Genomic DNA, 12,149 nt, shown 5'->3' with positions numbered 1-12,149 from the left:
TGTGCCACCTTGTGCATCTGACTTATGTGGATCCTGGGGAATCAAACCTGGATCTTTTGGCTTTGCCATTTCTGAACACTGCTTGCATTGGGAACCTAGCCTTCAACACATAAAGCTTTGGAAGACATTTGAGATTCAAACCATAACACTATTATTTCATAGCATCTGTGCCATTTTCCATTCTCTTTAACATTGCACAAGGATTTAATGAAATCACTGCTTATATAAGGATTCTTCTGATTACAGTACACATTCACAGCTGAACACTGCCCACTGGAACTTTTTCCCTGGGGGGACTCAACCACACAACTATTCATTCTAGATGAGGCACAAATGGCACACCAAAGCATGATTGCAAAATTCCAATTTTGGTGAACCAGTGAGTTATATTGGTGTTATTTACTGAGCACAAGTGAGGGTTATTTACAGGAGCATGGGTGACACAAGCAGTTGCATTACCTCAAAGTCCTACCCCGCCTTGATTGATGACCTCATGAAAACTGTATCAAGTCCCACTTCTAGTTCACCATCTACTTCCTATATAAGATCACTTGCAGTTGACAGGAGGGCAGTAGAGAGCAATAGCTGAAATCCCCAGATGAAGTTCTTTTGACCCTCCCCTCCTCCATCTACTAGGGTGTGTCAGTAGCTCACCATTGCCATGGCCATAAACCTAGCTGTCACTGTATTGTTGTGCTCCAAAATTGCCATTGCTACTGGGCCAAAGCATTCTTTACTGCAAGACGGCATCATGTTAAGTCTGGATGGAAAAATGCCATACAGCAAACGGAAAATTCAAAAGAGCAAAATAAAGGAATTAACATTCCTTTTACTGTAATTATGGAGACATAATACTAGTGCCTGTCCTGCCTGCGTTTTGTCCTAAGAGTCCACCATACCAGCTGTCATGACCCTAATCATCTATAAAATTCATGTGGTTAAACTTGCCTCTGAGTTATATTTCCAGGGTGTTCTTGGGGAGGATCACAGGTGCTATATGGGGTTGTCACACTTTGGAGATCTGTTTGCTCATTTACTTTTTACTGTATTATTATTTTATATTATATTTATTTGTTGTTGTTTCGTCAAGGTAGGGTCTCACTCTAGCCCAGACTGACCTGGAACTCACTCTGTAGTCCTAGGCTGGCCTTGAACTCAATGATCCTTCTACTTCTGCCTCCCAAGTGCTGGGAATAAGCATGTATCATCATGCCTGGCTTTGCTCTTTTTTTTTTTTTTTTTTGGTTTTTTGAGATAAGCTCACTCTAGCTCAGGCTGACCTGGAATTCACTGTGTACTCTCAGGGTGGCCTCGAACTCATGGTGATCCTCCTACCTCTGCCTCCCAAGTACTGGGATTAAAGGCATGCACCACCACACCTAGCAAGCTTTGCTCATTTTTTAAAGCCAACTCAGGGTTGACACAGCAACATAAAATGCTTGAAGATAGCGATCTGCTTAGACATATTCTACAAATGACTATGCAAACCTTCAGAATTGAGCTTTCTGTTTTTTGTTGTTGTTTTGTTTTTCGAAGTAGGATCTCGCACTAGCCCAGGCTGACCTGGAATTCATTGTGTAGTCTCAGGGTGGTCTCGATCTCATGTCAGTCCTCCTACCTCTGCCTCCCAAATGCTGGGATTAAAAGCCTGCACCACCAAGCCCAGCCAGCTTTCTAATTTTGTTGTTGTTGTTGTTTTTTATCGTGAACATATAGGTTTTTTGTTTTGTTGGTTTTTCAAGGTAATGTCTCACTCTAGCCAGGTTGACCCCCGGAATTCACTATGCAGTCTTAGGGTGGCCTTGAACTCACGGCGATCCTCCTACCTCTGCCTTCCCAGTGCTGGGATTAAAGGCGCGCGACTTCACGCCCGGCTCACGTGAACATATACGTTTATTTCAGCAATAAGTTTGAAACTCTTGCCTTAAAGCAAGGGTACTACAGTAATTATAAATCAGGAACAGGCAATTCCCTACACTCCAAAGAAAGAAAAGTTCTTTTGCACTTTCAACACTGATCAACAAGCAGAGTCAGTCTGTGTTTGCTCTGACAGATCTACTGAGTTAGCCCAACCTGCTTCTTCAGAGACTCTGGCATCTCAGGGGAGGAGGACGAGGGAGCCTGAAGACCTTCACAGAGTCAGAGATGAACCACCGCAGAGCAGTGAGGGTGTCAATCATGATGATGCGGGCAAACAGTCCCTTCCAGACACCTGTAAAGCCGAGTCTGGTTTTGACCAAAGAGGACGGAGAAATAAGTCCCTCCCTCATAGATCCCAGTAGCCACGCCTCCCTTCCTCCAAGTGCCCATTGGCTGATTTCACTACCGATTCCGCCTTATCCCCACTCTCCTCCTATCACTGCCGCGATCTGTTTCTACGGCTGCATTCTGATTGGTCGTTCTCGCAGCCACTGGGAGTCTCCATATCGAGCTTTTTAAAAAAAGCCGCGACTGGCGATTTGACCCGAAGGTGACCGGACGGCGGCGGAGCACGGATTCTGACCCACGCTGTCCGTGCCCTGGGACCCGGAAGTGTGACGGGGAGCCGCGAGGCCAGGACTCCCCCTGCCCGGCATGGGACCGCGCCGCAAGCCAGAGACCCCGAGACGTCGCAGCTCGAGCCCGACGCCCGGCCCCTCCCGCCGGGGCACCTTAGGTAACCACCCCTTTCCCAGCAGCCGCCGCTCTCCGCTCGCTCTCGGCCAGACCGAAGCTCGTCGGTCCGGTGGTCTTCCACTGCCGGGAACACCTAGGTCCTCTGTCCAGACCTGGCACCCGGCAGGGACCAGCGCCCCGCCCAGAGGGGCTAAAGAGAAGGCGGCAGGCGGGACCACCTGCTCCTAATACCAGTGCATCCTCGTTCCCGAAAGCATTTCCCAAACTCCTGTCACTAAGGCGACATTGTGTTGTTTCTCGTGCATTGCAGGATAGCCTCGAACTCATGACGATCCTCCTATCTCTGCCTTCTGAGTACTGTGATTAAAGGCTTGCGTCACCAATTCTGCTTTTTAAATTTTAATTGGCAATTTCCATACATATAGACAGTAAACTGTGACCATAATCCCCTCCCACTACCTTCTCTTCCCCTGCCCCAACCCCTGTTGTTCAGCTCTTGTGTAGGTAGTATTAACCACCGTCCAGGGTATGATAGCGATATCACAGTGCTGAACACTTCACTGTCACTAGTGAATTTTAAGTCTCCCCAATGGTCACCACATTCTGAAAAAGAGATGCTTTTCTAACAACAAAATATGCGAGTAGCACTATTATATGGGCATAAACATAAATATTTAGAAGGCAGTTTGGTGAGCATAACAGGATTTAGCAGACAACAGTAGTAGTTTCACCTCTAGAGCTTATGATCTCCCCAGCCATAGGCTTTTGATTAGGTTTTCAGTACTAGGCAGGAATTTCCTCTCATGGTGTGGGCCTCAAATCCAATCAGAGAGCATTTGATTTCTCCTGTAATAGACATGCCACTAGTACAATCGGCCCAGCTGGTCAGCCATAGAACTTGCAGGATCCACTTCTGGTTAAGAACATCAATGACTTTTTTCTCCTCCAACAGGCTATATAGCTCTCTACCTCATTATGACAGCTAGTCAAAAGGGAGGAGACTCATCTCAACTCCATCCTGATTTCTCAGTGTCCTGCAGGCCAACCATGAGTCTTCAGCAATAGGGTCTTACCTTCTAGTTCTGTTGGGCAGCCTAGAGCCTTGGCAAGATCACTTGGGGTCACCAAGGATCTCCGTGATACAGGATTTTAAATGTTTGTGCTTTTTTTTTTAAGACTATGTCTCACCAAATCGTCCAAACTAGCCTTGAGCTTGTCATCTTCCTGTCTTAGCCTTCCTAGTACAAGGGTTATGAGCCTAGCTTGTTTGTGCTGGAGATGGAACCCAGGGAGGACCTAGTGCTTCCTAGGCAAGGGCTCTACCACTGAGCTACATACATCCCCACCCTCTATGCCTTTTCTAAATTACAAACTTGTTTATTGGCTTGCTTTTCATGGTCATTTCAAGAGTCCTACCCTTAGAAGATGTCTTTCCAAATGCATTTTACTTCAGTGAGAGGCTGTGTGTGGCTCTCTAGTGCATTGTTGCCACATAGCTGAGAACATTGTGAATAAGTATGTTATAGGTTATTTCTAGGTGTTCCTGCCATAGGTGGGTTTTGTTTGTTTTTATTAAAACATAAAACTTTGCATCTGGCCAATTTCCTAAGCTCCCATTAATTCTAATAGTCTTTTTGTTGCTTCAGTTGGAATCTTTCGACAGACCTTTATATCATCTGCAAATAATGACTTTTGAATCTTTTCATATATTTTTATTTTCTATCTTTGGTTTTTCGAGGCAGGTGCTGTAGTCCAGGCTGACCTGGAATTCACTATGTCATCTCAGGGTAGCCTTGAACTCATGGTGATTCTCCTACCTCTGCCTCCCAATTGCTGAGATTAAAGGCGTGCACCACCACACCCATTTTATTTTAATTTTTATTGAATGGTTTAGTGAGGCCCTGAGACTGGCATTATGACAGCAGAGTTCTGGTTATCTTTGCCCTGCTCTCAGTACTCATGGGAATATTAAGCATGATGCTGCTTTCCAATGTAAAAGCATGCTTCTTGCTAAGTAAAAGGTTTTAGCTCAGATGAGCATTTTCACCTCTTTGCAGTCCCATTGCCCTTGTCAGTTAATCTTGCTTTTCCATCTCATCATGATTATTCTGTACCTTTTTCTCTTCCACTTCCAATGGCTCCAGCCTTCATGCTTACTCCTAGTTAATGGTGGCCTTCCCTAATTGTCCCCTTTCCTAAGCCATTCCTCCTTTGTAGGCTCTTGGTTATATCTTTCTCTTGCCATGAAAGGAACCTTGCTGTGTCCTCTGTACCTGTGCTTAGAATTGAATCCACACTCCTTATATTGACATTGGCAAATGGTCTCCTATATTTATAATCTGAAGGAAATGAGTAGGGATGTTTCCTTGACTCCATTTTCTAATTCTCTGTATTCTCCATTTCTCTCTACTTTCTCTTCATTCCTAACCTTTTAAATACCCAGGCTGTTGTTTATTTTGAGACAATCTGAATATACCCTAGAGAGGGATTACTCTAAATAGCTGGGATTATAAATGTGTGTCATCTCACTTACATCCTTGTTAACTGCACACACATTGTGTCCTTTTTCTTCCCAGTCCCCCTCCCACCCATCCCAATGCTGCTCCCCATCACCACAAGCTCTATTTCCAGTGCACTTGAACTACTCCTACCAGAGCCACACAACTTTCCTGCTTTCAACAACAAAGGTTGTTTGCTACTCTCTGTCTTGGAAGCATTTGACAAAGTGAGCCTCCTCCTTAAAACTTACTGTTTCCATGGCTTTCATGGCACCATGCAGTGTAACAGTTCCTCCTTTTGCTTAAATACCTGTGTTACCTCCAGCTCCTTGCCACCCTTTTCCCTTCATCTCTTTGCTAGAGATATCATCCATCCCTGTGTTCTCTAAGTACTCATTCATTGACAACTCAAAAATCTATAATATCTGGCCTGGCATGATGGTACCTGCCTATAATCCCAGCACTCAGGAGGCTGAGATAGGAAGACCTTGACTTGGAGGCCAGTTTGAGCTATACAGTTTGGGCTAGTTAGTGAGTCTGGGGCCAGTTTAGGCTACACAGAAGCCCTGCCACCCCCACCCCACCCTGTAAATCATTTGCCAAAATCTTTCCTAATTGCAGATTCATCTAGCCAGCTGTCTTTCTACCTCAATGCCCCTATGTTAGTCAAACTAACATATCCAAAGCTGAACTTTTGAATATTCCTCTTGTGGTGGTTTGAATGAAATGTATATTCCCATTATCCCCATTGCCTAAAGTATTTTTTTTTAATTTTTAAAATATTTTTATTTATGTATTTATTTACAAGGAGAGAGAGAAAAAATGGTATAGCATATGAGGGCTTCTAACCACTGCAAACAAACTCTAGATGCATGTGCCACTTTGTGGCTTTACTTGTGTACTAGGGAATCAAACCCAAGTCATTAGGATTTGTAGGCAAGTACCTTAGCCGCTGAGCCATCTTTCCAGTCCCAGAGGGTTTTCTTTGCTTTGTTTTATTTTGTTTTTAGCGGGAGTCCAGGCTGAGCTTGGATTCACTCGGGAGTCTCAGGGTTACCTCAAACTCAGCAATCCTCCTACCTCTGCCCCTTGAGTGCTCAGGTTAAAGGCGTGCACCACCACGCCCAACCCGCATTTTTGTTTAAACTTGCCACTTAAGTCTCCCACAAGCAAAGCCCTGCTGGAGGGTGTGTCACTAGGGGTGGATCTTAAGTCCAACCCTAAGGTGTGTCCAGAGCCAGGGGAGCCCTGGCTGTTGGTTCTTGCTGCTGCTGGCAGCTGTTTCTCTGTACTGTGGATACTAAAGTGAGCCAGCTTCCCCCACCATTGATAATGTTTCCTTTGGAATATGTAAACCTGAAATAAAACTGTTCCTCCAATAAGCTGCTTCTGGTCAAATGTTTGTCCTAGCAACAAAAAGTTAACTGCAATGCCTCTAGACCTCTTTTTCTCCAGTTTTTCCCATTTTAGTAAATGGCACAACTAAATGCCAAGATGTCCAAGCCTGGTTCTTTTCTCTTAATCCCATGTACAACCTAATGCAAATTTCAAGCATTGTCATCACATTGCATAATCTCCCACCAGCTTTGTCCAGACCAACAGCCTGTTCCCCACTACCCTTCAGTTCTTTCCTTGCACAGTAACTGGGATGTTCTTTTTAAGTTAGTCTTTTGGTGTGAATAAAGTAGGCAGAAGTCCCTGCTCTTGTGTGGCTATGTATTTTTGTAGTCTGTTGACAGTTTGTTTCAGCCAAGCTACAAAACTTGACTTATCTTCCATTACACTCCCCCTTCATGATGCAACTGTTTCACTCAGGCACTTCCTTCAGTCAGCGTCATAGGCGAAGAAATGTCTGGCTTAAGGAGATCCGAAAGCTACAGAAGAGCACAGACCTCTTAATACGGAAGAGGCCATTCAGCCTCTTGGTAAGTTCCAGGGAGTTTCTGTCTGCCCTGTGCCTCCTTCCTTTCTTTAAATCTTCCAGGGTTGGGAGACCTTACTATCTGTCATGACATGGCCAAAGGACATTTTTAACGTAGTACCTCTTCTGAAAGGGTACCTTGCAATTTTTTATGAATAGCTTCTCTTCACTACCATTGAAACTGTGTCTTTTGACTATAAAAATAGAACACAGAACCTTCTCTCCTTTGATCCCTTTTGCTACCCTGGAAATAGTTTCTTCCCTAATATTAAGGACAAATGATGGAATGATTTATTGGCATCACTTGGATGATCAGAGAGAGTCTGTTTCTTTTGAATCTCTTATTTTTTTTTAAGAGTTTATTTTCATTTATTTATTTATTAGAAACAGAGAGAGGGAAAGAGAGAGAGAGAGAATGGGCACACCAGGGCTTCTAGCCACTGCAAACGAACTCCAGATGCATGTGCCACCATGTGCATCTGGCTTACATGGGGTGTGGAGAATCGAACCTGGGTCCTCAGGTTTCACAGGCATGTGCCTTAACCACTAAGCCATCTCTCCAGCCCTGAATCTCTTATTTTTAAAAAAATATTTATTTATTTGTTTATAAGCAGAGAGAGAGAGAGAGACTAGGCATGCCAGGGCCTCTAGCCACTGTAAATGAACTCCAGACACATGTGCCACTCTGTGCATCTGGCTTTACATGGATACTGGGGAACTGAACTTGGGTCATTAAGCTTTGCAGGCGAGTGCCTTAACTGCTGAGCCAGCTCCCCAGACTTTCTTTTATTCTTTACTTTTATCACCATTTACAGTTATCACCATTCCACTCCTCTACAGGTAAGAGAAATATGTGCAAAATTCACTCGTGGCGTAGACTTATTTTGGCAAGCCCAGGCCCTGCTGGCCCTTCAAGAGGTAAGAAGAGGCAGATACAATTAATTGGGTGAAGGCTGAGAGTAGGAGGAAGATCCTCCCAGAATTTCACAGGCTGTCTGTGCAGTAACAGTTGGATATGTCCTATTGAAAAGAGAAACCAACATGTTAATACCTGAAGGCTTGGAGGGGGCTCTGTGGTGGCAGTAGAGTTTCATTGCATTTATAAACAGTGTTTTTCTTTCAGTATCTGAGTCCTTAAAGTCAGCAGATCTCTATGAAAAAGGGGTCCCAGGGCCTTCATCTAATCCATCTTTTTCTCTTTCTGCCTCAGGCAGCAGAAGCATTTCTAGTTCATCTCTTTGAAGACTCCTATCTCCTCTCCATACATGCTAGGCGAGTCACTCTTTTCCCCAAGGACGTGCAGCTGGCCAGGAGGATCCGAGGCATTCAGGAAGGACTTGGCTGAGCTCCCTCAGCAGTGACTTTGGCTCTGTAAGTCTTTCTTGCTCACTGTAGAGTTCTGCTCAACGCTGGGGCTGGAGGTTGCTCTGAAGGAATTGTCTTCCATCCTAGTCCCTTGCCACCTCACCTTCCCTTTGTTCCCTAGTAGAGGTTTAGCTTTACATCACTGCTTGGGAATCCATGGCTCATGCCCTTTTGTACAATTAAAATAAAAGCTGGGTATGGTGGCTTGTACTTGCAATCCCAACAAGGTTCAGATGATACAATTAAAGAAGGAAGAAATGGCAAACAAGTAAGCCCTCCTGTGTAAGCCCCCATAGCATTCCAGCCTCCAGCACCCTTGGGGCAACCCACACCAACTCTGCCCAACCCTCTGTTCCTACAGCAGACCAAGAAGGCCCCCAGTGTGACCTAAAGAAACTCCTGTCAGGCTGAGGTGGTTCTGGCTATATCAGAACAACCTAAAAATCCTACTATGCTTGTGGCCATGGTGGTGGTCAGCTCCTGTGAGGCAATGTATTTACCCCAAGTAGAAGGGGATGTCTCTTGGGCTTTCATTGCAGATCCCCCTTTATGGGAACCCCTTTCATGAATGGATCCACCATTCCCCATATTCAGTAATGTCCCTTCTTGGCTAAGATGCATGGAGCCTTTGAAGTTAATTGCCAGTTCAATCTTACCCACATTTCACCTTCAGAAATCAATTACTGATCCACTCATTTCCCAATATGCATGGGTTTTATAATTTATACCTTACACCCAAGCTGCAGATTTTGCTTCACTTAAAAACTGGCCATCAGCAAGCCGAACTTTTGGCTGTGAGTAGTTGTGCACATGGCAAAGAGACAATGACTTCATCTTGACTTCCTATGCCCTTTGGCTATGTTCATCCTAACATTCATTCTGAATATCAAGCAATCCCATGGGAATCATGTTAGGACCCTATAGGGCACATCACTAGATTGAATTATTGATTGGGCCCCTAACGGTTGTACTCATGATAGACATAACCATTTCCTATCTGTCTATACTTCCTATTTCAGTGACCCAATAGTGTATAGCAATGATTCTACTATATGGGTAGAAAGAGGGCTATCCAGCCCCCCAACCCTTTTGAGAATTGAGACCACCACAAACCACAATTTTGTGATTTGGCTATGTCTTTTTTAATTATTCAGTATAGAAAAGTTAAATTGCCAAAGCAAATAAGGTCTCTTCACTTTCCACCACAACCATACCAGACCAATTTACTTATGTACTCTTAATCCATATGGCTTTCTTGTTGGTCCTTTAAATATTACATGAGAAGAAAATCTATTTCATATTCTATGTTCTTCAGCTGCTACTATGCTGCCTGTTTTATCTGCTTGTCTCTGAACCAAAGTGTCATAATTTTGTGGCATAAGGCCTATGCCTATGTCCCAGTAAACCTTGCTGAGCTTTGGGAAGAATTCTGGGTTCTTACCATAATTGATAAAATAATACAAAGATGGTTTCTTAGAATGCTCACAGCCACCATAGTTGCTGCCATTTTTATCCTAGCTGCTTCTGCCATGGTAGTAGCAACAATCATTCAGTTTACTCAAATGGCTTACTTTGTAGATCAGGTTGTATGTAATGTAACAAGCCCCCTTACTGTACAACATGAGATAGACAAAAAACTGCTAGCCCAAATACAACATACAGAATCAGCTATAACATGTTGGATACCAGGTTTAGACTACTCAGCTCTAGGCTGCTTTAAGTTGTGATTAGAAACACATGTCCATATGTGTAATCCTATATCCTTGGAATAAATGTGACCATACATGGGACGGTATTAAGAAACATCCTCAAGGATCCCTACATGGTAATATTACTATGGATATTAATTGATCACATAACCAAATTAGGCATTGCTTGCCTTACAAAACAGTGTTGAAAAGATATCTTGGTGCCAGGATTTTGCCAACAATTTGTCTTGGCTTATCTATCCCTTTGGTTTCCAAGCTCTTGACATTAAACCCTTGGATTAATTATCTGTGCTTTGTTCTTTGTATAGTTGAAAGAATCAGCCTAAAAATACTTACTCCAGCAACAACAACATGTCTGATTCATCTTTTGAAAGAAAAAGAAAAGGGAAGATGTGGATTTCATCCTTCTCAAAAACAGGATAATCTTTGCACAGGCTAAGCAAGCCTGGGGACATGAAAAACTATGCACCTTTGGGTGTGTGCTCCTAGGACATGAAGAACTCAACAGTTTTCTTTATGATGTTATAAGCATGTTCCAAAACAAAATGTTTAAGCCAGTAACTCATGATCTGCCTTATGCCAAGAATAATAAACGTTTTTCAGTTTGGTCTAAACTCCCCCATAACTTTTACTGCCTTAAAACTGTGAGTGGGGCTGGAGAGATGGTTTAGCAGTTAAGACACTTGCCTGCAAAGCCTAAGGACCCATGTTCAACTCTTTAGATCCCATGTAAGCCAGATGCACAAAGGTGAGGCAAGTACAAGGTCATACATGACCACTAGGTGGCAAAAGCATGTGAAGTTAAATTTCAGTGACTGAGGCCCTGGCATGCCAGTTCTCTCTCTCTCTCTCTCTCTCTCTCTCTCTCTCTCTCTCTCTCTCTCTCATTTCTCTCTCTAAAAATAAAAATAAACAAAAAATTTAAAAACTGCAAGTGAAGTCAGCTCAGAGTTTCATTCCAGTGGAGCCTCTGACCCTCCTTCCAATTCTTTGTGTATTGCATGATCATTTTGTGTCGTCCCAGGTATCCCAGGACAGTAAGGATAATTATGTATATTTGCACTTTTATTTAAAATATAAGGGTGGGCTGGGGGCAGAGGTAGGAGGATCACTGTGAGTGTAAGGTCAGCCTTGAACTACAGAGGGAGTTCCAGATCAGCCTGGGCTAGAGTGAGATCCTACCTAGAAAAAACAAAACAAATAGATAAATGATTGATAGATAGATAGATAGATAGATAGATACATACATACATACATACATACATACAACACTTGAATTAGTTGCATGAAAGGACCCAGAACTCCTAGCACACAAATTCTTACCTTCTGGTTTAATCTCATCATGAGTGCCTATCAATAAATGTACAGGGGGTGCTGGAGAGATGGTTCACCAGTTAAAGGTATTTGTTTGCAAAGCCTGCTGGCTCAGGTTCAATTTCCCAGCCACCCACCTAAGCCAGAAGCAAAAAAAGCCATATACATCTTGAGTTTGATTGCAGTGGCAAGAGGCCCTGACACCCATTACCACTGTCTCTCAAATAAATTTAAAAAATTATGAAAAAAATAAGTAAAGGTTTTCAAAACTTAATTGGGGTTGAATACAATTTTTTTTTCTCTCTCTCCTTTAAGTGCTAGGGCTTGAAACCAGAGTTTTGTATATCCTCAGCATGAGCTTTACTGTGAAGCTATAGCCTAGCCTGAAATACAAAATCTTTGTGGTTTCTTCTAGTAAACTGCTAACAAAATCATTCAGAAATCCTAATTCAGACTTTATTCTTAGTTGTAAATCATACAATATATATTAGTCCAGGGCTGGAGAGATGGCTTAGCGGTTAAGGCACTGCCTACAAATCCAAAGGACCAAGTTCAATTCCCTAGGACCCACATAAACCAGATGCACAAGGTGGCACATGCATATGGAGTTTGTTTGCAGTGGCTGGAGGCTCTGGGGTGCCATTCTCTCTTTCAAATAAATAAAAATAAAATATAAAAAAATTAAAAAAAATATCAGTCCAAATTTTTAAAATATTTATTTATTTA

At 43.1% G+C, this 12,149-nt stretch overlaps 1 protein-coding gene across 1 annotated transcript; it reads left to right on the top strand.

The window, feature by feature from the left end:
- The first annotated feature begins 2,311 nt into the window (after positions 1–2,311).
- On the top strand, positions 2,312–10,723 carry Cenpa (centromere protein A). The gene is made up of 5 exons (XM_004669358.2): positions 2,312–2,656; positions 6,930–7,039; positions 7,876–7,953; positions 8,246–8,406; positions 10,418–10,723. Exons 1-4 carry the CDS (start codon positions 2,575–2,577, stop codon positions 8,378–8,380), a joined length of 405 nt encoding a protein of 134 aa, XP_004669415.1. The 5' UTR covers positions 2,312–2,574; the 3' UTR covers positions 8,381–8,406; positions 10,418–10,723.
- The last annotated feature ends 1,426 nt before the right edge of the window (positions 10,724–12,149 follow it).

This window comes from Jaculus jaculus, chromosome 5 (genome assembly GCF_020740685.1).
Source record: "Jaculus jaculus isolate mJacJac1 chromosome 5, mJacJac1.mat.Y.cur, whole genome shotgun sequence".
Classification (NCBI taxonomy): domain Eukaryota; kingdom Metazoa; phylum Chordata; class Mammalia; order Rodentia; family Dipodidae; genus Jaculus; species Jaculus jaculus.
The sequence above is the reverse complement of the archived record's forward strand: the minus strand, read 5'-3'. Positions and strand labels throughout refer to the sequence as shown.